The sequence below is a fragment of the Amphiura filiformis genome, chromosome 9, assembly GCF_039555335.1.
Source record: "Amphiura filiformis chromosome 9, Afil_fr2py, whole genome shotgun sequence".
In the NCBI taxonomy this organism is placed as follows: Eukaryota; Metazoa; Echinodermata; class Ophiuroidea; order Amphilepidida; family Amphiuridae; genus Amphiura; species Amphiura filiformis.
Window position 1 is genome coordinate 19,643,221 of NC_092636.1, and position 23,084 is coordinate 19,666,304.

Genomic DNA, 23,084 nt, shown 5'->3' on the forward strand with positions numbered 1-23,084 from the left:
GTGTAAAAATATTAAAATTATTTATAAATATTCTAAAAGTGAAGGACAAGTCATTAAAGGTATTTTTTAATTGAAAACTTTGGCAAAAACAAGAAAAACAGCAGTATTGACAAAGTTGAAGCCTTACTCAAATACATCTAATGTCTCTAGTTAGGTAAAATGTCTTATTTGTCTGTAATGCTCGGCTTTATAGCACATCTATGACGCTAGAAAAAGTGCCAAAATCTGAATTTTGAAGAATTTTACGATCCACCGGATGAGCAAATCACTGAATAGGCCTTTAAGGTTTGACACTATTTTTAAGTGTTGCGATTTGGTAGTTCACAGCATCTTGCGAATGGCAGTCAGCTTTGGCAAAAATCGCATTGCATAGCGAATGTGTAGAAGAATTCAAATATCACAGATATACTTTTGTAGGTCTTGTGGTTCTTAAGGTATGTTGTAGGAGGGCTGAAACACCTGCAACACTTACATAAACGTACATAACTCATTAACAACGATAAATCAAGAAAGGTTTGAAAGTATATGGTTTGTAGAATGAACGTTTACAAAACATCAAAGTATTATTTTTCAATAATATATTGATTTACATCATTTACATAATGAAAATCGATATTGTTAGGCTGCTTCGACCAACAGTACCTTGTCTACCCTTAAACATACGCTGATAGTATGACAAAACAAAAGGATATTGGTGTTGGGCATAATTTGAATTGGCGAAACAAAACAAAACAAAAGAAAATACGTTGGTTTACAATATCTGTATAAATAACAAATCATCAAGAAGAATTATTTCGCATTTGCAGGCTGAAACGGGTAACAATACCGGTAATACCACGGACGGAACGTCTGGCACTGGACTTGGAAGCTCACTCGAGAAACGAGTACAGGTAATATGAAATTAAAACAAACCGGCAATATCCTTGACCGAGAGGTTTCGTCTGCCATCTGGATGCCCGAACTGTTCTGAATATCATGATGCTTTCAGTTTAGGTCATGTATAGTGCACACCCCCGCCGCACCGCTTAGGTGTGTATCTGGGGTGAGGGGCCAGCAATCCCCACTCTAAGCTGCTGTGAACCACTGATTGGCCCATGTGGTTGCCTTTTAGTGCCTATATGTTCTTGACCTGTGTCACTCCTCACTGGGCTATTGTTCACTCTAGTATTTAATATTAATAATAATAATAATAATAATAATAATAAAAACCTTATTTCACTAACATCACTGCGTAAGTTAAATATCAGAGTACTATAATACAGCAACAAGTCAAAATAGTTGGTGTTTCAATGTTTTTGTAAATTAGTAATAGGCCCTATAGATGAGATTCTGACAGGAAAATGCCCTTTTTAAAATCAATATTATACATTTTACATATTATTGCAGTTGCGTTCAGCATTGATAGCCCTTTTGAATGTATTTGCGCAACGAGTGAATTCAACAATTGATGCTAAGCTAGTACTTACGGGGATGCAATATGCCACGGCCGTAGAGGAGGAATTAACCTTTAGATCACTGGTAAGAACATTTCATATTTCTTCATTTCTTTCACTCTTTACTGTAATATGAAGAATAAAGACTTTGTTTAAAGCCTTAATGTACGATTTCCGTCAAAATTATTTTGTCATTCTTTATTCGAAATGTTGAAATAATATTAGTAATAACTGCCGAGAAGGGTTGCTGTCCATTTTAAGCTGAAATAACAAGGTAAAGTGAAAGAAACCCCACTGGTTATTTTGACCATTTAACATGCAATTCTATGGGAGGACATAAAGTCATAATTAACTTCATGTCGAATTTCGCTTTTTTGAACAAATTTGTCCGATTCCATTTAGGTGCAAGTTGGGACATGTAAACATTACAAACATGCAAAAAACAATTTCATGCTATATGATCGTACATTATGGCTTTAATTGTAATTTAAAATTCTTTGATATGGTGATATTAGTGTTGTAATTAAGAAAGCGTAATATCAAAGTTAAATTATTGACTTTGTTGCTAATTTGTTTTTAAATATCTTTAAACAGGTTTCATTGATTCCATCGTTAGAAATCGCTATTGATATTTTGTACGAAAACGGTGATGGCAACACAGGAAGCGAAAGTGGGGATGGCACTGGTTCCGGCACTGGTTCCGATAGTGGATCTAATAATAATAATAATGATGATGATGATGATGATGATGGGTCAGGAAATCAAACTGAGCTTGACGGTAGCGCCCAAACGGCCAGTAGAAATGTAACTATACACAATCGTGATTTCTCTTTTGGTAAGTAAATACGTAAACTATAGACAATTTTAGCCTTTGTTATTGATACGCATTCAGAGTAAACTTTTAGATCAAAAATAACCTCGTTTGTAGAAACATACCACATTTTAGGGTTAATTTCCAGTGCATTATATAATAATTTCGTAATAATTATATTTTGTCACTAATCTCGGAAAGTACACAGTAAATCAAATGATCACAAAAATTAATATATAAGCCGCCCTATTCCATGGATTGCCTTGCGCGATGAGGGCACACCGCTATGTAAAATACAATAACGTCGCACTCATCGTTTGACATAATAAAGAATGGTGGTTTGTATGAGTCACGAATTCAGCACTATGGAAAAAAACCAACGATGACAAATACTTTGAATGATACTTGCTTTCTCAGGCGTTCTGTCTCTGCTGCATATCGTCAACGTAGCCATTGTTGATGTCGATAAGAAACAAACTTGCGATGAATCTGCTACACCCAAAGAAGCACCGGCATTAGCGCCGAATGTCAATGGTACTGCAGAAATTAAACTGACGGCAAGTAAAAGAGGCACTTATGTGTCATGAAATGAAAGAAATACAATTAATTTAGATCTTGATAATTTGCGGGGTAATGTGTTCATTAGGCCTATATCGGTTAATTATGTTCAGTAAAGCATCATGAGCCAAAATATGCAAGCGAATGTTGTAAATGACAGCAGCAGCATCTCTAACTTCATTACCATTCGATCCTTACCTTGATTTTAGGACCCGCTTATAATCTTGTCTCTGTATAAATGATGTCTATCAGCAGTTTGCAGTTGTCGAGACGGATCTTGGTACTATAATCAAATGCAGCAAACCTTTGACGAGCGCGACTACCGTGATGTTGCAAATTCGGAGCTAACAACGCGTACGGCGCACAGTTCATTCATAAATTTCAACTCGGCAACAGCAGATCGCCTCAGCAGCCAATCAGAGACAAGTGCGTCCAACGCAGTAAATACGCGCTCGTCAAAGGTTTACTGCATTTGATTATACCAATAATGTTTACACTCTTAAAACAGCGTGGTAAAATTGACCCCGTAAGTAGTTTTAACCTTACAATTTGACCACAATTTAGGGATGATGTGCATAGTTAACTACTTACAGGGTCAATTAGGATAAGGAGGAGTGTTGTACGTGGTAGGCCCACTGTTTATGTACCACAACTAGACAATGGGGCTATTTCAGTCTAAATCCATATACCCCCTAAGGAAAACATTCCCTTAATTTTCCACACAGGGAATGCAAATATCAAATGGAGTTACCTTAATACGGTAGGTCATCTCCAGTTGAAATCGACATCCCTGTGTGGAAGATTAAAGTCATGTCTTCCGTATGGGGTATATGGATTTAGACTGAAATAGCCCCATTGTCTAATTGTGGTACATAACAGTGGGCCTACCACATACACTCCTCCTTATCCTTACACTCTCGTTCAATTTCATTCTGCTATTCTTAATCCCTAACCAGGCCGAGCAATATAACGAGATTTTTGAATATCTGGAATCACTCGTCATCGGTAATATCCTAATGACACTATGGCCAGGAGAGCCTCCTCAATCCCACCGTACTGCCTTTGCTTTAATCACAGTCTACAGAACATCTGGCTCTGACAGACAGCATTCAACACTACAGGCAGGCAATAGCGGTTTTATTGCAGATGATGTCAGGATTCCAAATATATTTCTTTCTTCTGCAAATTCAGACAATGTCATGGGAACCTCTGTGAGTATTGACTCAATATTTGGTCAAATATCTGTCCTTTAAGCCTGTGTCCTTCTGTCATTTTGAGCAAAATAAACGAGTTTGGTCTATTTTGTACTGTAAAATTGGGTAAAAAGCTATTTTTGATTGTCAATGATGTAACATTTTGGGTGCTCTCATACAAAATCACCCCATTTTTGACATTGCCAACACCGGACGACCCCCCCTTTTTCTGAAAATTTCTACACCGATAGACCCCTAGTTTCGTATGCTGGTGGATTTATTAATTTACATAAACATTATCGTGTCTGCACTGCATTACCTTTTCCGTGTGTGGTAAGCCATTGGTGTCATACCATTCGTATAGCTGGTTATATATGCCTTACGGGATAAATAGCCTGTATAATTGCCTGTATTTAATTGGCTTGGCTAAGAGTCGCGTATACATTAGGAAACGAATTTGGAAAAAACCTTCTGTAAATAAAATACTATGCTGAGCCACCAGCCTAGGCGGCTCACGCTCCAATAATTTCAGATGATTGAGCTCAGTAATACATCAAATAATGTCTTCCAATTCATGAAAACAAATAGATAATCAGCTTATCGGATTAAAAGCTTAGAGGGAAGGTCTTGCTGCTCAGAATTATCAGAAGGTTATCTCCAAATTCATTCTCTAATGACTTGTATTCCCAATTATCTCAATTTTTTATTTACATAGATTGTAAGTCGCAATAGGAACCCCTATCCACAAAGCTGCAGCTACTCATCGTGTCAATCCATAGAAGCACGTGATGAAAATGGAAGGGTCATTTCCATTAAAGATGCTGATGTCAATATTGATGTTGGCTTTCAACGTACACAAATACTAAAAGCTGAGGAGAGTAAGAAAGGATTCCCATCGGACATTGATATGATGATTATCAGTTTCAAGCTGACCAAACCAGGTGCGTCTGCAGTTGTTATTTTACTGAACAGCGAAGAGCAAGATGGTAGTTGTATTTGGGTGTTTTCCAGGAAGACCAGTTCTCCTTCTATGACGAGACATCATGAAAAGAAAATGTTCATGGCAGATGGAACTGCGCATGAGGTCACATTTACCGATTTACCTATGGGCGATCGAACAAATCCACCAACCCATTACCTCGGGATAAAAGTGGTTAAATGTTGGATAAGTAATATTACAAATGAGCTTGAGATGACATCAACTGCTGTTGTTGAAGATCAAGATCCATTGAATGTTACTTTCGAAACTTACGTACACTCGTGTATGTTTCGAGATATCAGCACCAAGCAATGGGATGGTAAAGGATGTAAGGTAGGTTCTCGAGTTAAATTCAAAAAGTTAATCAGAAACAATAAGGGGCGGCTCCCGTTTAGATACGCTTTTGGGTCAGACGCAATGATTTGAATCCCTTGCCTTCCTCAAGAATAATAATCACTGAACAGCAATCTACCCAATAATACTTGGTGCGTGAAATATTATTGTCGAAGGGTATAGTTGACAAGAAGAACCTTCAAGGACTGTTGCTATCAGTTATACTACTAGCTAGGAGGAATAGTGATAACGGTCACACATGGTGCGTAATACGCGGATTTAGGGTTTCTCTACCGGAAGTCAATTTGTGCCGAAATTCTTTCCCACAATGCAATATGCGTATTGCATAACAAAGAATATAGATTAACCTCCAAACTGTATCTGTTGTTATGCAAAACGCTTAATGCATTGTGGGAAGGAATTTCGGCACAAATTGACTTCCGGTAGAGAAACTCTAAATCCGTGTAATTGCGTCGACATAATTGGGCAATATCGATCGATCAATATTTCAAATGGGATTATCGTGACCACTCAAGCATGGTAATTCCTTGACATATTGTAAACATTTGTGCAGAAAGGTAGTTTTGGGCTTACTTTAAGAAATTACTTAGTCTGGACAACTGGTATAATCCTTCCGTGAGTTCCGTCTGATCGTATTGTTCGCATCTGAAGGGAAACATCGCCTAACGTATTATATTGGATTAATGTTTCTTCACTCACTCTAGAACCGATGCAACATTCCCCTTGTAGAAAAATACGAGAAAAATGCTTGCTTGCACTTGTACTTAGAATTGGTATCACTAAAAATTGTGTCTAATGTTTATTTTTCACTAAGGTTAACCCAGCCTCTACTCTCACCAACACTAAATGCATTTGTAACCACATGACGTCATTTGCATCATCATTCTACGTGCCAGTTAACAAGATTGATTTCGCCTATGTATTTGCCAATGCTAATCTCGCTGAAAACCACACAGTGTTCACTGCCATTATCTGCTTACTGGCTTTCTACGTTCTTATGCTCATATGGTTAAGGAAGAAGGATAAAGATGATATGCTTAAGGTAAGAGGACAATACGTCGGCCGTATCACATACTGACGTATTTGCTGACAAAACAGCAATTTTACCGTGCAATGACAAAGTCGCTCAAATACGTCGTGCAAATACGTCACTATGTGAAACGGCAAATTATTCAAATTGCAGATACAACATACTGGGCTTGTGCAGTATAGGTGATCGGCAAATACGTCGTTATGTGATTTTCAAATATTTGTTATGTGATTTTCAAGGTTTTCAAATACGACATAATTAAATTAATTAATATCTTACTAGTTAAGCTACTTTGAGGCATGTACCAATTTTCTCAAAAATGATAAAAAGGTCGAAGACGGCCGAGTATTACATGACATACTATAATCGGGATTTCAATTCCCTCTTAGGCCTTAGGCACCTCGTCGAAAGTGGTCACATAGCGATATCGGTGACTTCCTATCATACCCTGGTGATATAATAAATTGTATTGAGTATGATTAACATTTGTGCTGTGTTACCATTTTTCATTTAAATACAAAACAAAAGCACTAAGCTAATGTTCAGTGCTCAATAGAAAGACTCATCGGTACCGGGGCATCGATAACGCTACAGGACCAAATTTGACCCTGTGCCATAGGCCTCTTATCCATAGGCTGTTCCCTTGTGGCGTGTGCCCTTGTTCCGTGTTTACTTTTTCCCATGTGACCTGCCACACAGACAACCTATGGATACGGCCACTAAGCAAAACAAAGGTTCGTTGTCTGTGTGGCAGGTCACATGGGAAAAAGTAAACACGGAACAAGGGCACACGCCACAAGGGAACGGTTACGGTTCGCTATCTCTAAGGTTCGCTATCTCTAAGGTTCGCTATCTCTAAGGTTCGTTATCACTAATTACGAAAAAGGTTCGCTATACCTAAGGTTCGATATCACTAATTTTGAAAAAGGTTCGGTATTTCTAAGGTTCGATATCACTAATTTTAAATAAGGTTCGCTATCTCTAATTTTAAATAAGGTCCGCTATCACTAATTTATTGAAGGTTCGCTATCTCTAAGGTTCGCTATCACTAATTTAAAATAAGGTCCGCTATCTCTAATTTTAACAATCCCGGTATCCCTAAGGTTCGCTATCTCTAATTTTAAATAAGGTCCGCTATCTCTAAGGTTCGCTATCTCTAAGGTTCGCTATCTCTAAGGTTCGCTATCACTAATTTCAAATAAGGTTCGCTATCTCTAATTTTAAATAAGGTTCGCTATCTCTAATTTTAAATAAGGTTCGCTATCTCTAATTTCAAATAAGGTTCGCTATAGCGGTCCTTATTTAAAATTAGAGATAGCGGACCTTATTTGAAATTAGAGATAGCGGACCTTATTTAAAATTAGAGATAGTGACCTTATTTAAGATTAGTGATAACGAACCTTAGGTATAGCGAACCTTAATCGAAATTAGTAATAACGAACCTTAGAGATAGCGAACCTTAATTAATTAGGGATAGCGAACCTGAAACAAAATTAGTGATAGCAGAACCTTAGGTATAGCGGACCTTTATTGGAATTAGTGATAACGAACCTTAGAGATAGCGAACCTTCAATAAATTAGTGATAGCGGACCTTATTCAAAATTAGTGATAGCGAACCTCATTTTAAATTAGTGATAGCGAACCTTATTTATAATTAGTGATATCGAACCTTAGAACTAGCGAACCTTATTCTAAATTAGTGATATCGAACCTTAGAAGTAGCGGACCTTTTTTTAGGTATAGCGAACCAGAGATAGCGGGATTCTGATCTCCATAGACTTTGCACGTTAGTGATAGCGAACCTTAGAGATAGCGTACCTTAGAGATAGCGGACCTTAGAGATAGCGGGATGTCACCAAGGGAACAGCCTATGGATACGAGGCCTTACAAAGAAATATGGGTCCATGCACATTGAAACCTGCTTAATGTGATATATCATGGCGCGAAATAAGGTGTCATTTGTGATTTAGATTTATCTTGTTACATTCAAGGGCTTACTAGTAATAGTATACACACATTTTGCACTTTTCTGAGGAATAATCCCTTAGAAGTCTACGTAGAGTTTGAAATGGGAGGATATAAGAGCCACTTTCTTGTACTATACTGCGCACAAATAAAGTAATCATTAGGTGGGTAATTTTCTTCTGCGTATTTTGATACCTCATTTGGCTAATGGTCTTTATTTCCTCAAGTTGTCCCGAATTGAATGGAAAGAGAGAGCATCTTAAAACTGACTAATTTGGGCCGTTTCCTCCTTCATGGTGATTCCTATGGGCTTTTTAATATAGTATGACAGATCAACACTCACTCGTCGTAAGAAAAGTCTGTAAATTTGTCACCTTTGAAATGCGATCTTTAAAAAAAATTCAAATTAGATAATTTGGAAAGATAAATCGCATCGTACTGAATGAAGTATCAAAATACGTAAAACTAAATTCTTAAGCTATTGACTACTTCATTTGGTAAATTAGGTAAGTTAGTGTCTTTAAGTTGTTGCTTTTGTTTTAAGTGTTGGAAAGTTTCGTGTATATGAAATATTGTATTCATGCACCCTTGCATGATCAGAAACCCTCACTACGAGCCATATGCAAGACAATTAAAACAACAATTGCAGGGTACTTTGATGACCATATGTTACTTCTGATCTTGTTATCCATTAGTTTACCTATGTTGAAATATAGACTGATTTTAAAAGCGTGAAATCTTCTTTTCTCTTTCTCATCAGTGGTCTGCACATCCCCTGGTGGATAACACGCATGGCAAGGGCTATTTTTATACAGTCTCTGTACACACTGGATTTGCAACAAATGCAGGCACTAGATCCACCGTAAGATTTGATATGGTTGGCAAACGTGGTAGTACAGGGCAGAGACTGCTTTGTGATACCGATGGATTCTTAGTAAGTATATTATTACATAAATCATATTTAATTGATTCTTGTTGTGCTCTTCTTCTGTTTCGTCATCGCCGTGGTCGTCATCTTGGTCTTCTTCTTCTCTCTCTTTCCTCCTCATCCTTCTCCTCCAGGACTCCTCCTCCTTCGTTTTTTCATGACTCATTGAAATAATGCACGTTGATAGAGCTAATATACGCAGAAAAGTTGTTGCTAATGACCATGATGTAACGTTGTGTCTAATGATTCTAATAAAATATGTTGTTCTTTAATTGCCAGCACCACGATGACGGTTCTCTGAATCATTATGTGTTAAAACTGCCTCGATCTATTGGTGAACTGGAAAGTTTACTCATATGGCATGACAACACAGGAGAAGCAGCATTTGCTTCCTGGTATCTGGACTGGGTGCTCATATCTGACCTTCAAACTGGAGAAAAGTAAGAGAATTATAATGTGATATGGCAGTACTGCACGATATCAGTAAAAAGGAAAAGACACCCATCCATATAAATGAAATAAACATCTCAAAAAAAGTAACTAACCCCTCTTAAATAATGGCCATTATTCAAAAAGCGGCTATTGTATTACAAATCTGTAAAATGTGTTGGAAGCAGAATTTATTTCTGCGCAGTTTGACACCTCATTTGATACGACAGCCCAGAAAACAATAAAACACCGATCAATTTAATGTAGTGAGGTTCAGATTTGAAAGTTGCACTTACAATTTTTTCCAATACAAAAACACTCAGATATCATTACACAGATTTCCTTCCATTACACTGAATGCAAAATCAATAGAATTTACTTTCAAATCTTGGGCTACATTGATTTAAATGTACGCTGTGACGTCAATATTTAGTCAATTGCTACAAATGAGGTGTCAAAATTCTGCTTCAACGCGTTTTACAGATTGTAAATACAATCACCCGTTTTGAATAATGGTCATTATTTAAGGGGGGTTAGTTACTTTTTTTGAGATGTTTACCTCTTAAACGTAAGACCCAGAATTTGTTTGAAATTCAAAGTCTTGGTTTTGAACGTGTTCATTGTGTTCATAATTCGCCCTTTTCAGACGTGCAATGATGCTAAATGACAAACTAACGACATTGCAGCTCAAATGGTTTACTTTTCCATGTGGTCAGTAGACCATACCTGTTATCTTTATATCAGTTGATATTATGGTCGGATAATAATTGTTCTTAAACTGAACTGGGTTAATAACCAATATTAAAACATTATCTTTTTATCTACTTCAGGTGGGCCTTCATATGTGGTGATTGGCTTGCCACGAACAAAGGTGAAGGCAAAATATTCCGTTCACTGAAGCCAGCAAGTGAGGGAGATGCCGCCAAAATACAAGGCGATTTCTTCCGTATTCTTCGAGGAACTTTCGCTGACGATAATTTATGGGTGTCCCTCTTCACGCGGCCAACACCAAGCAGTTTTTCTCGCGTGCAACGCTTATCCGTTTGTCTGACCTTCTTATTCCTGTTCATGATTACAAACGCAATGTTTTACCGAACGGACGACGAACAGGAAGAGTTACCAGAAGGCGGAAGTGTGCGTTTGGGACCATTTGAAATTGACTTTCAACAAGTCTATATTGGTACCATAAGCATCCTGATTATCATGCCAGTGAATTTCATTTTGGTAGCCCTCTTTAAGAGCGTACAGATGTCGTATGAGGGACACGAAGAACTGGCCGTGATTACGAAAGACACTTTAAAAGGCAACTTTAAAAGACATTGCAGAGCTCCGCCTATCATGAAATATGTGGCTTGGACATTGGTGTTCCTTTCTATCGTCTTGTCAGCTTTCTTTGTGGTATTATACAGTTTGATGTGGGGCCACGAGAAATCCAAATCATGGCTCATGTCGATGTTGACTTCATTTTTGGAATCGCTGCTAGTCTTTGAACCTGTTAAGGTATAGTAGACTTATAAATGGTTAAAATAACTAAGACAGCTATGTTATATTTATAATAAGCAGCCAACAGCTGCATCCTTTAACTCATATTTAAGATCTCATTCGTTCAAATCGGTCAATAATAAAGACGCCGTGATCCAAAATCGCAAGATGCAAATTCAAAAGTGGCAGTTTGCCTCATTGGACGCCCTATTGATTTGTATACAAAGCGTTCTCGAACACGAGAACTAGCGCCGAAACCTCCCAAGGATTAGAAAATTAAAATACATTTTGATTTCTTTATTTCCTTGGGTTTTTGATCACCGCTCCTTTAATTCTCAACCAATTTCAACAAATGAAATCTCGGTGGTAAAGGGTATTGGTGGTCGGTTTTAAATTTGACATATAGGGTACACAACTTATAAGTTCCCCTAATGCTTTTTGCAAGAAATCGAAAATATTTAATGAAATGTAAAATTTTAAATAGTTATGAGTAACCTGATTTGTTTTACAAATCTCGACCAATTGTAGTGTTACACCTCATTGCGTTCGGTCACAGTGGTTCATTATGTAAAAAAGAGTCAGTTTTAAAAGTTGCACCTGAGTCCATAGGAGTCAAACTTCAAACAATACAGTATGTCAGACCTGTTCATGTGTTTGTAATGGAAATAAACCTAACGTCTAAAATGTTCAGTAGGGAATGTGTCCTCCTATACTGTTAACATGAGCATTACAACGTCGGCGCATGCTATTTATGAAAGTTGGATCCGTTGCTGGTTTTCAGCCAGATTTACTATTGACATCTCCTAACGAACAGACGTGGCATGTCGACGAGGTGCTCTCTGCTTTTTTTTCACTTCTACTGTCACCTGAAATTTTGTTTTCAATTTTCGAATCGCATTAAGGGCAACTCCCATACGACGAGCAATGTTTTCACTGGTACATTTTCATCCAGTAAACATATTGCTCGACCGCGAAGGAAATCCGGCAAACGCGGCAAAATGTGACTTTTCAGATGTGATGAACTACTGGCGATGTTTGGTCTTTTTCTCACTGCAGTACATATCCCGCCCAATTCAGCCATTTATCATTTAAAAAAAATTTAAACACCTGCTTACTTTTTGAAAATGAAGAATACCAAAGACTAAGTTTTCTTTAACAAACACATGAATATTCCAGACTTACTCAGTGTATTGTATGAGAGTTGACTCCTATGGACTCAGATGCAACTTTTAACACTGTTAAAAACGGTCTTTTCTTTTACATAATAACCCATTGTGATTGAAAGCAATGACGCGTGACGCTATACTTTGGTCCATATGTGTAAAACAAATAAGGATACTCATACCTTTTTACGGGTTTGCATTTCATCAAATATTTTTCGATTTATTCAAAACATTATTCAGGGGGAACTTATTATAAGTTGTGGACCCTATATTTGGCTTTGTTGAAAATATATAATAGTGAACATAACTAGTACCTTATTCTTTTGTTGTATGTATAACGTCACCCTCTGCAGTCAGCATAATACAAAGAGCCAGTTTATAGTTATAATGGATTCGTCTGTATTAAACAACATTACACTTGACGATTAATGAATGCATTGAAAAAGTTATCTCGATATACCGGTGTCTTATGTTTATGCAGGCATTTGGAGCTGCCTTAATCATACTAATGATCATCAAATGTAAGAAGAAAGCTAATTTTCACGAACCAGAAGCTGTTGTATACCAAGATGAATTAGACGCTTCATCAGGTAACAGTTTATTAATTTATCCTATCTTAGTTTGATAATTATTAAGAAATCACCGTGGTGCAGCGGTAGGGGCTTTAGCTTATGTTACTGGCTCGAAGTGTTATGCAATCAGGCAAGACTATTGTCCCTCTCTACTTGGGAATATAAATGGGTACCAATGTATGGTGCTGGGAGGAATGTCGCACCATATGACACCATATAAAGGGGATTGTAGCCAAACAAAAGAGCAATCAGATGGGTATTTTGTATTGAATTGCAGCGTCATAATTTTTGCCTTTTTGTACCTTATCTAATAAAAACGAATAATACTTAATCAATCTCTATAGCAAAACGTTTTATTTATTTATTTGCTTAATTATTTTAACATTAGGCCGAAGCCAGGCAAAACCTAATAGTGGCTTAGAGATCACTAAATTAAAGCAATCCCTATAAGACACAGAAAGTTACACACAAATAAAGGACCAGAAAAGGGTTAAAAATTGACTACAAAATACAGTGGCTAAACTGCGACTTAGAATGAAGTAATAGTGCTGTACTTGACGATTGACTCAGGAAGATAATTCCCCAAGATAGGTGCGCAAGGATGTAATGAGGATTTGCCAAGAGAGTCTGCGTAAGGGGTGGGAGCAGCTAGCGGCGTAGCCGGGTGGGGGAAAACTTCCCCCACCAAATATTTTCAGGGATAAATTGGGGACGGCAAACAGTCAAGTCTCATTAAAATGACTAAAAAGGGGATAAAAATTGAGAAATAGGACAATTTGGAGAAGCACAGAGGGAGTGTTTAGATATGGCAAAGAGTGGCAATCAAATTCAAAGAGTTCCGTTCAATGTTAATAGAATAGTCGAGTTACACACTTCAGGCAATATTTTTAAATATCTTAAAAAAATATTTTTGTAAAGAGTAAATTTAATACGGCTTCGTTTTATGAACGAAAACACATCTTGGAGGTTTGTTATTGTAGTGAATCACACTATAAAGAAATAAAGAAATTTTAACAGGCAATATAATAGAACAATTTTTTAATAAAACACATGTGTTTTCAACATAAACAGGAGCAGGGTTAGCGGTGAAATCAAATATTAAAGATTCTAACAATAAAGTGGAGGAGCATCTAGAAGAATGGGAAAAGAAGACAGCAACTGCTTCTCTGTTTCGTCAAATTGTGTCACATATCACATTTGTGATAATAACTATTATCATCATTCTACAACATCGAAGTGTGGATTCGTTTTACATGACTGAGACTGTGCAGGGTGTGTTTCAAGGGGCAGAGGAGGAATTTACAGAGGTGAATCGTTTTTTGTTTTATTTGTCTTCAACATCTTCAAATATTATATATTCTCAACTTTAATACTCTAAGCTCTTGGTTTCCCGACGAATACTCGATGACTAGCCCATGGTGAGCCATCATCTACTGAAGTGAGGATGCAATCCCCCATTCGATTATTTTGTGCTTATTTTAACAAGAAATAATTGACTTACGATCTCACCCGGGGTAAGGGCGGCCTTAACCATAATCTTTGTTGCTCTTATGAAAAGGTACTAGTATAATTTCAAATGTGACATTTAGATTTTAATAATAATTTACTTATAAACTCAGCTCAAAAAGAAACTTATAATTTTTTACAACTTGTGAATCACAAGGTCATATCTTAAAATCCAGTCCATCAAAATGAACCAAAATTACACACAGGATTACTTCAATACTCTACTTAAAACACATGTCAGTAACCAAGCAGTTGTTCGACTGACACAACAGTAAAATGCACTGACATGGGAGAGCTTCCTGGACCACTTTCACCCAGCACAACAAATCTGTGAGAATCTGTACAGATGATGAAACGGTGCTGCTTTCTGCTTTTCATACATTTTTTTCATGAAGCAGGTCTTGTTCCACACTATTCCACTTACTCTTTGGGAATTATTATGTGTGAAAGGATCTTGTAATCATTCTCACGGATTTCTTGTGCTGGGTGCCAATTATTGGGATGTGAAGATGGTCCAGGAAGCTGTTCCATGTCAGTGCATTTGACTGTTGTGTCAGTTGGATAACTGCTTGGTTACTGACATGTGTTAAAAGTAAAGTTTTTGAGTAAACATGTGTGTAATTTTGGTTCATTTTGATGGACAGGATTTTAAGATATGACCTTGTAAAAAATTATAAGTTTGCAGATTATTTAGCCAACATTTTTGTGAAAATTGCGTGTTTTTACGATCTTCTTAAGGCTGTTTTCCTCAGTGTTATCTTTCTTTGATGCCCTGCGTGGCTCTTCTATATTGGTACTCGATTAGTTGTAAGTCTTTACAGGCCTCAGCCTGTGTAGAAATGTATTCTAACTCGGTTTATATCATGTATTGTTTAACCAAAAGATTCGAAACACAGAAGGCTTTTGGGAGTGGACGAACGATATTCTTCTACCCGCCGTATTTCCAAGCGATACGTTGCCTGTGATAGACGAAGAAAGATTAGTTGAAAAGGGGACAATGTTTCTCACGGGACCGGTACGGTTTAGGCAGTTGAGGCTTCAACATGACGGTAATTACCATTGTATTCATTCTATTAAAGAAATATTAATCTTCATGTATCGGGATATACTGGAAGTCACGAGTGATTTAAACTTTGCGATTGCCGACACTGTGTATTGAATGAAGCAAGTCATGCATAAGTTCTGCCAATAGTGGTCTATCTTTACAATATTAAATCCAACAATTGCAAACACCAATATGAAAATATAGTGTTCTTGCAGGGTTCGGTTTTTGCCGTTTCCCTGTGGCAAAAACCTGTTTTTGCCAGTTTTTGCCTGGTTTAAACCGGCAAAAATGACAAAAAATGGCAAAAACTCACATATAGTCACTCAAATATTAAAAAATTACAAGGAAAGCTCATAAACAGCAACACACAACTTTTAATGAATCATTCAACATAATTTTTGTCTTATCAAGTTACTAAAATGAAAATGTTTTGAATCTGATATATGCCACATTACGGTTAAATGCACTTGAGCATCTGATATATGCCACATTACGGTTAAATGCACTTGAGCAATTAAAACAATCGTAACTTAGTAAATTGTTGTTGCCAAGCGGTTAAAACCGTGTTCTTTCCTCATTCGGCAAAAACCTGCGAGCCCTGTGTTCTTGATTGTTTACCAATCTGGTATACCAAAGCCCACATAATAATTACTTATCTCTAGAGTTATTTGCCAATTTGACAGATAAAGACAATGAAAATGTAGAATGCTGTAATCAAAATAATATATCTATACATCTTACAGAATCGTGCAAACATATGAATGTTGCCACCATGCTAAGCGTACATTGTAAACCACCATATGCCTTTAAAGTAGAGGAAAAGGCAGAATTCGGAACGGGTTGGATGGATTGGACCAACAAGACATGTTCTAAATCGGACGAAAGTTATTGCCCTTGGAGCTACTATTCAGCGGCTACTCTTGTCAATCCAACCTTCTTTGGAAAAACAGGAACAACATACGCTGGCGGTGGGTACATTGCACAGTGGGATTTTACCCAAGAAAACGCAGAAAGCCAACTGCAGATTCTCAAAGACAATAACTGGTTGGATGAATATACCATCGCCGTATTTGTGGAGTTCACAGTCTATAACGCCAACGTGAATCTGTTTAGTTACGTCAGTTACGTTCTGGAGTTTTCTGCTGTTGGTAATATCGAGCCTTATCCGGTTGTTCAAACGTTTCGTCTGTATGCCTACACCAGTGCTGAAGATATTGCAGCTATTACGACTACACTAACTTTCGTACTGTTTGTGTTATCGCTACTGTATTTCGTTATACGGGAAATTGATGATATGAAGCGATCTGGGAAGAAGTACCTGTTTTCCGTCAGCAACTGGTTGGAATTGTGCATCATTATAAGCAGCATTACGGTATTATTGGCTTACATGATACGCAAAGTGTCTGCTGATTCAACTAGCCTAGCTTTGCAAGATGCTCAGGAAGAAGGTAAGACACATGATCATCTGCTCCCAGTTATAATGAAAGACAGAGATAAAAAGACCAAATCGCGTCTGACGTCATGGCAAAGGCGCGCCGTGATTGGTTGCTGACCTGCGCAGTACGGCATTTTCAGACGCGAACTAGTCTTTTTTTATCTCTGTCTTTCATTATACTGATAAATCAACGTTGAATTGATGTTGAAATTTGAACGGTTGAAATGACGGTCGGATTTGACAGTTTTATAATCAACTATAGAATAATTTCACCGCAGCTCATAGGTAAAAGTTTAAATCCGGTTGAAACGAAGAAAAAATTTGTTTAAAATGGTGTTTGAGTTAAAATTCGACATAATTAATGTGTCGAATCGACGTTGATCACCAACCTGATTTCAACCATGCATGCGGGCCATGCATACAAGCTGCTTCAAAAAGAAGTAAACTTATGTTTGTGGAGTTTACTTTTTTTTTCTAAATCAGCTTGTAGTTTGTAATCACGTTAAAATCAGGTTAGTGATTGACGAGTTGATATGCCAACGTGGAATCGACATCGGTTTATCACACTGGGGTGGGTCTCCAGATTATCATTATTTGGATAAGCCTGTTCAGGTTCAGTCTAATTTGCATACAAATCACGTAAGGAACCCGTCCTACTCGTATAATGTCACTGCTGCCCTAATCACTTTTGCAAGTGCTCAAGGGTTCACGAATTTTGGATTGGGTGGGGGATATGTGGCCGGTACACCAAGAACTTGCTCGAAAATATATACCAAATGTGATGAAAAATAGACAAATTCTTCGGATTTTTAACGTATTTCTCTTGAAAATGAAATTGAAAAAATATTACACCATACCGTAAAACCTTGTCTACAAGCATATATGCCTCTAAACGGGTTTTTTTTTAATGCAAGAGACGAGAGGCAGAAACTCTCCACAAAAACATTATTTGGAGTTTGAACAACTATATTACTGATATAGGCGACTGTACAAACACGTATTATTGTAAGACTAATTTATTGTAATGTGTTTGTGAAGGTTTTTGCCTTTCGTCTCTTTCGTCAAAAAATACCTCGTTTAGAGGCATATATGCTTGTAGACGGAATTCTACGGTATACTAATAGTGCCAAAGTTTGAAAAATGTCCCTCTCTAAAGCACTTTTATGAAATTTGTACTTCGAAACTAACTCTTTTAAAATGCCGCACATCCCGATACCCAGCTTGCCATTAAGACCACCTGGACGTCGTGTTTAAAAACAATTATGTGACCGGTTCAATTTTATTTCTGCGATCTTCATATTGCAATTTGTAAACACCTATTTCGTGTAATTTTGCAGGAGATTACGTTAATTTTCATCCCATCGCTGTCATGGACGAAGTGTTTAGTGTCATCTTGGGGCTGGCAGGTTTTCTTTCAACACTTAAGGTCAACATTCTGCTATCGTTTGATAAACGTTTCACACAATTCAAACGTACCATGACCTATGCAAGTTTGGATTTGATGGCCTTTGGAATATACTTCTTCATTTTTCTGTTCGCGTTTGTGGCAGTCAACGCACTTGTGCTTGGGTCGGAAGTAGAAGATTATAGCACCGTCTTGAAAACCACCGAAACTTTACTGGTAAAGTGCAACATTATATATATATTAGTTGAATACCGGCCCATGAGTTTATATCAATTTGAATACCAATTTTTCTTTAGATCACTGTAGCACTTCCCAAACATTTTTTTGAGGTGACCCAAATGTCTTGAGAAAAAAATAAAATAAAATGGGACCCACAACATACAAATGTTGTTACTTACTAAACTATAGGTGGTGTGCCTATTTATGTGTGTGCTTCCAAGAATATGAAAGTGGACCCAAATGTCTTCTTTTGTTTATTATAATTATTACTTTTTACTCTTATAGTAAACGTCCGCAACCCGAGGATGCAGTTCTTCCGAACCACAGTTTGGGAAGCCATGGATGTCATGCTCAAAATCAATTTGAAATTCATTCATGCATTACAAAGAAACGAGGAATTAACCGACCCATGATGAAAATTTCATATATCGAATAAAACTTACTAGAAATTATCATATCAGTATTTTTTTCTTTTGTACACAAATAATATCACATTCACAAGTAACCTGAAGTTTGTAGCACAATCATACTGATGGGCTGGCGCCATCAAGCCAAGAACGTTTCAAAATTGTTTTGGTTACTGTTGGCGCTGTATAATAGTTCCCGTATTATGTTGACATTGTATTCATTTTGTATTCTAAAAGAGATGCATTTGTGAAAAAGTGTGAATGTTTCGAATACTGTAATTACAAAAAAAAAAAAAAAAAAAAAATTCAACAACAAAACTGAACAACTTTTAATAACATCAACTATTTGACTTCATGAGTAGAATTTTATCTTTCCTTAGAGAAGTCCAAATAGTGTGTGAGCTCGGGGGATTGGGAGGTACCACTTGAGAGGGGGGGGGGGGAACAAAGCTGCACTTTTACCATAGGTAGTTGACATCATGGGCTAGATAAAAACGCCTGATAGCATTTGAACCGGAGTAGCTTTTGGCGGAAATGGTCATCGAACTTTATACAGGGTATATTTCAAGGATTCCGAAAATGTATAGTTTGACCTATCAAGGACGTACCGTTCTTGATTTATAACCGAAAAGGTCAAAGATCACGTTTTTGGCTCTATGGGAGTAAAAAACATCAAAGTGCTCCGAATTTGTACTTGACCTATTTTGTTGCGTTACCTAGGTAACGAAACATCCTAGATGGTGCAATGATATTCTTATTTGAATTGTTTTATCAAAACGAACAATTTGACACCTCTTTTGTCAAAATCGGAGCACCTTGATGTTTTTTGACCCCCATAGAGCCAAAAACATGACCTTTGACCTTTTCGGTTATAACTCAAGATCGGTACGTCCTAGATAGGTCAAACTATACATTTTCTGAATCCTTGTGACTAGAGGAATAGGCCTACAATTAAATGGTTATTAACACAATTTGATCAATTTGACCCTGTGTAAAGTTCGATGACCTTTTCCCGCCAAAAGCTACTCCGATTCAATTGCTATCAGGCGTTTTTATGAGCCCCTGATGTCAACTACCTATGGTAAAAGTGCAACTTTGCCCCCCCTCCCACGGGAAACACCCCATCTGAGGAGGCAACCTCATACACTATAAAGGGAGTGTCGTGTCAGCTGAGATGACATTCGCTAAATTCGAAAATGTTTACCGCCCTAAAACACCAAGTACAATACCAGATTCCTATTGTTACTGACCCCAGAGGTACGCCGCTGCCCATACAGCTACTTTGTGACTGCTCTAGACTACCAGTGCAGAACACATTCCGATTTGTCTACTCTAGAGTACATGCGAGGGCCTACTCTTAAAGTACCAATGAAGTAGCTGGGCAGCAGTGTACCTCTCTGTGGCGGAAGAAAGAGGATTCTGTGGGAGCGTAATTTCAAATCCTATTTTAATCTTACGTTCTTAGGTTCTTCTTCTGGGTCAATTCCGAGTTCACCGATACTCTGGTTCAATGGCGATATTTAGTCAAACGTTCTTCATCATATATTGCGTAGTCATCGGGTTTATCCTGTGTCGTATATTCGTCGCCATTGTGTGTGATGCTTTCACCGAAACTCAGAAAGAAGATGCGGCTGCCATGGACGGCGTGCGTTTAGAAAAAGTCATTGGTAGCGAATTGAAGCGCCAGTTCAGAGAGCTGTTTCCTTGCAGAGGTATTCTCCATAACAGTAAGACTATTTGGAAGTGCTTTTGAACCGGATGCTAAATAACACAATATAATCAAAATAAAACAAACCGGTTAAAAAATACTGATGCGTTCCTTGTAAGGAAAATGTGTTTTAATTGTTGTTCAAAGACTTCAAAATTTGCATCTGAATTTGTCGAGTTCCTTTAAAGAATTTAAATTCTTTTTAGAATCATCTTTAAAGCCTTAATGTACGATCTTTTTCAATTTTTAGATTTTTCTTTTTTCTTCCTAAATAATAATATGCAATCATTATGAAAGTTCCCAATACATTTGGACGCGAAAAACATTGGGAATTTGCAAAGAAACAACATCATAAAGTTCACCTCTAGCACTCGAAATATCTCGCACTTTTTGGTTTTGGACGGCGAGTGCGGCCTCAGAGTTAGTCTCATACGCAGCCAGTTTGGTTACGCTCCCTCTACATGTGGAGGGAGCGTAACCAAACTGGCTTCGTAGGAGACTACGATTTGCGACTGCGTTCTGACATATTATCATAATCTGGAAATTATGATAATATGTCGGACCAACAGAAAATCATCCCGTTTTACTACAAATAGGGCGAATTTGACAGTTTGCTCATAGATTTAAGTTGAAACATGTGTAAGTATTACAAATATGCCAAAAAAAAAAAACGGTTTTGAAAAAAATAAAGGTATATTCTGAAAAAAGATCGTACATTAAGGCTTTAATGTAGCCTCGGGAGGTCTCTGCAAATTATTGGCAATAACTTAATAAAGAAGATAATATTGTCTCAGGCGTTAGCACATCACGTGATTTACATCTCGCATTAACAAAAGGTGGATGTCCCGTTCGTCTTTGGATAATTTATAAAAATAACATAAGCAGTCATTCCGATGTTATTTTAACTTCATCGTCTTGAGTTGAGAAGCCCTCACAATTCCACAACTCTTAACACCTTATCATGATAAGGTAAACGCCCGTGTGTAGGATTCACCTTTAAGTGTCAATACTCGATGTCTGAGAAAAATGATTGGATTTTGCAATTGAACCCAAAGATTAACCTATGCGTGATTCTAGCCAATCGAACGTATTATTTTATTATATTAAAACTAATAATTTATAGGAAAGAATAATCGTGATATTCTTGTAAATTGGCCCAACAAGAATATGGCGTGGCGTCTTCCATAATGACAGTGTCTTACTTTTTATTTCATTGCACCAGGAAAACGAAGTGACGCCTATAAATTCAAATCAACGGAGAAACTTGGTTCAGTACATATTGATATTCCAGAAGTGAAAGTTGCATGGGGAGCTGACTTTGACGCCATGCCATTACCATCCAGGTCCCCGCCACCTGCATATCACGGTGTGCACGACCCGCCACTGCAGCAGCAACTTGATTATCTTGAGGATTTGCGAGAGTGGACTCCGTCACCTGACCCTAAAAGCGTTGACCTTATGTTCACCAGGGCTATGGAATCCTTGGAAAAGATGGAAAAGACGGTAGAACGTATTTAGTAAATTACTGAATCTAATTATGTAAATATGAAAAAGGTTGATTTGCTTTTGTAGTTTTTATTGTAACATAAAGATATCTGTATGTTTTGTATTGTTCGTACACAAAGTATAGGAAATGTATAATTTAGAATTGGAATAGGATATGAAGGAACCCCGGAGGGGGGGGGGGAGGCACTTCAATTTGAAATGGATATAGGTGTATGGCTGGCACTTTCGCACTAAGGGGCATTCGGTGAGAGCAAAATGTAAAAAATATGGGTCTTTGGGTGAGAGCATGATTTTTGGCATTCAGTGAGAGCAAAATGTAAAAAATATGGGGTCATTGGGTTCGAAAATGACCTTTTTTAAAGGGAATCCTTTGGGTGAGAACCGAATCAAATTTCTAGTTCTAAATGGCTTCAAATTTCTTTGTTTTTTCAAAATAAGTGATAAATGAAAGTTGCTGTTTAAATTATTGAACTTGTAAGGGTCTTTAGGTGACAGATCAATTGGAAAAATGGGGGTCTTCGGGTGACAGAGCATGTGTTCGTAAAAAATATGGGTCTTTGGGTGACAGCGATGCTGAAAAAGGGGTCTTAACAGCCCTACATACGCGTCACCTCCAAAGTTGAGTGCCCCCCCTGGGGAAGGAACATTGATATGTTAAAAAGTGACGTGGAAGCTTAGCTAAATTGTACTTGCTAGTTTCAAACGTTGTCATCAACAAGTAGGTTGGTGGTATTTTAATTTATAATTTTATTTTATTTCATTTTAGGAACTTCTAATTCATGGGTAAAGATATACCAAGTTTAAATTGATTTTGGTTTATTGCAATGAAGAAGTTTTAAAGGCATCACATGTACACAATGGGCTATTCCATTTAAAATCCTTACTCCATCTGTGGAAGAATTAGCTAAAGTCTACCACAGAGGGAGTATTAGTTTTGAATAGAATAGACGATTGG

The 23,084-nt window shown here is 37.4% G+C and overlaps 1 protein-coding gene across 1 annotated transcript in view; it reads left to right on the forward strand.

The window, feature by feature from the left end:
* LOC140160727 (uncharacterized) overlaps nt 1-22,667 on the forward strand; it is a 48,224-nt gene extending 25,557 nt beyond the window's left edge. The window contains exons 15-31 of the mRNA XM_072184027.1: nt 807-890; nt 1,387-1,518; nt 2,028-2,268; nt 2,662-2,801; nt 3,759-4,013; nt 4,711-5,307; nt 6,143-6,370; nt 9,085-9,258; nt 9,532-9,692; nt 10,512-11,181; nt 12,808-12,916; nt 13,970-14,205; nt 15,288-15,453; nt 16,193-16,897; nt 18,222-18,505; nt 20,381-20,642; nt 21,846-22,667. Coding sequence (XP_072040128.1) covers nt 807-890; nt 1,387-1,518; nt 2,028-2,268; nt 2,662-2,801; nt 3,759-4,013; nt 4,711-5,307; nt 6,143-6,370; nt 9,085-9,258; nt 9,532-9,692; nt 10,512-11,181; nt 12,808-12,916; nt 13,970-14,205; nt 15,288-15,453; nt 16,193-16,897; nt 18,222-18,505; nt 20,381-20,642; nt 21,846-22,141 — 4,740 coding nt within the window. The 3' untranslated portion in view covers nt 22,142-22,667. The remainder of the gene's footprint in view (nt 1-806; nt 891-1,386; nt 1,519-2,027; nt 2,269-2,661; nt 2,802-3,758; nt 4,014-4,710; nt 5,308-6,142; nt 6,371-9,084; nt 9,259-9,531; nt 9,693-10,511; nt 11,182-12,807; nt 12,917-13,969; nt 14,206-15,287; nt 15,454-16,192; nt 16,898-18,221; nt 18,506-20,380; nt 20,643-21,845) is intronic.
* Nucleotides 22,668-23,084: the final 417 nt, after the last annotated feature.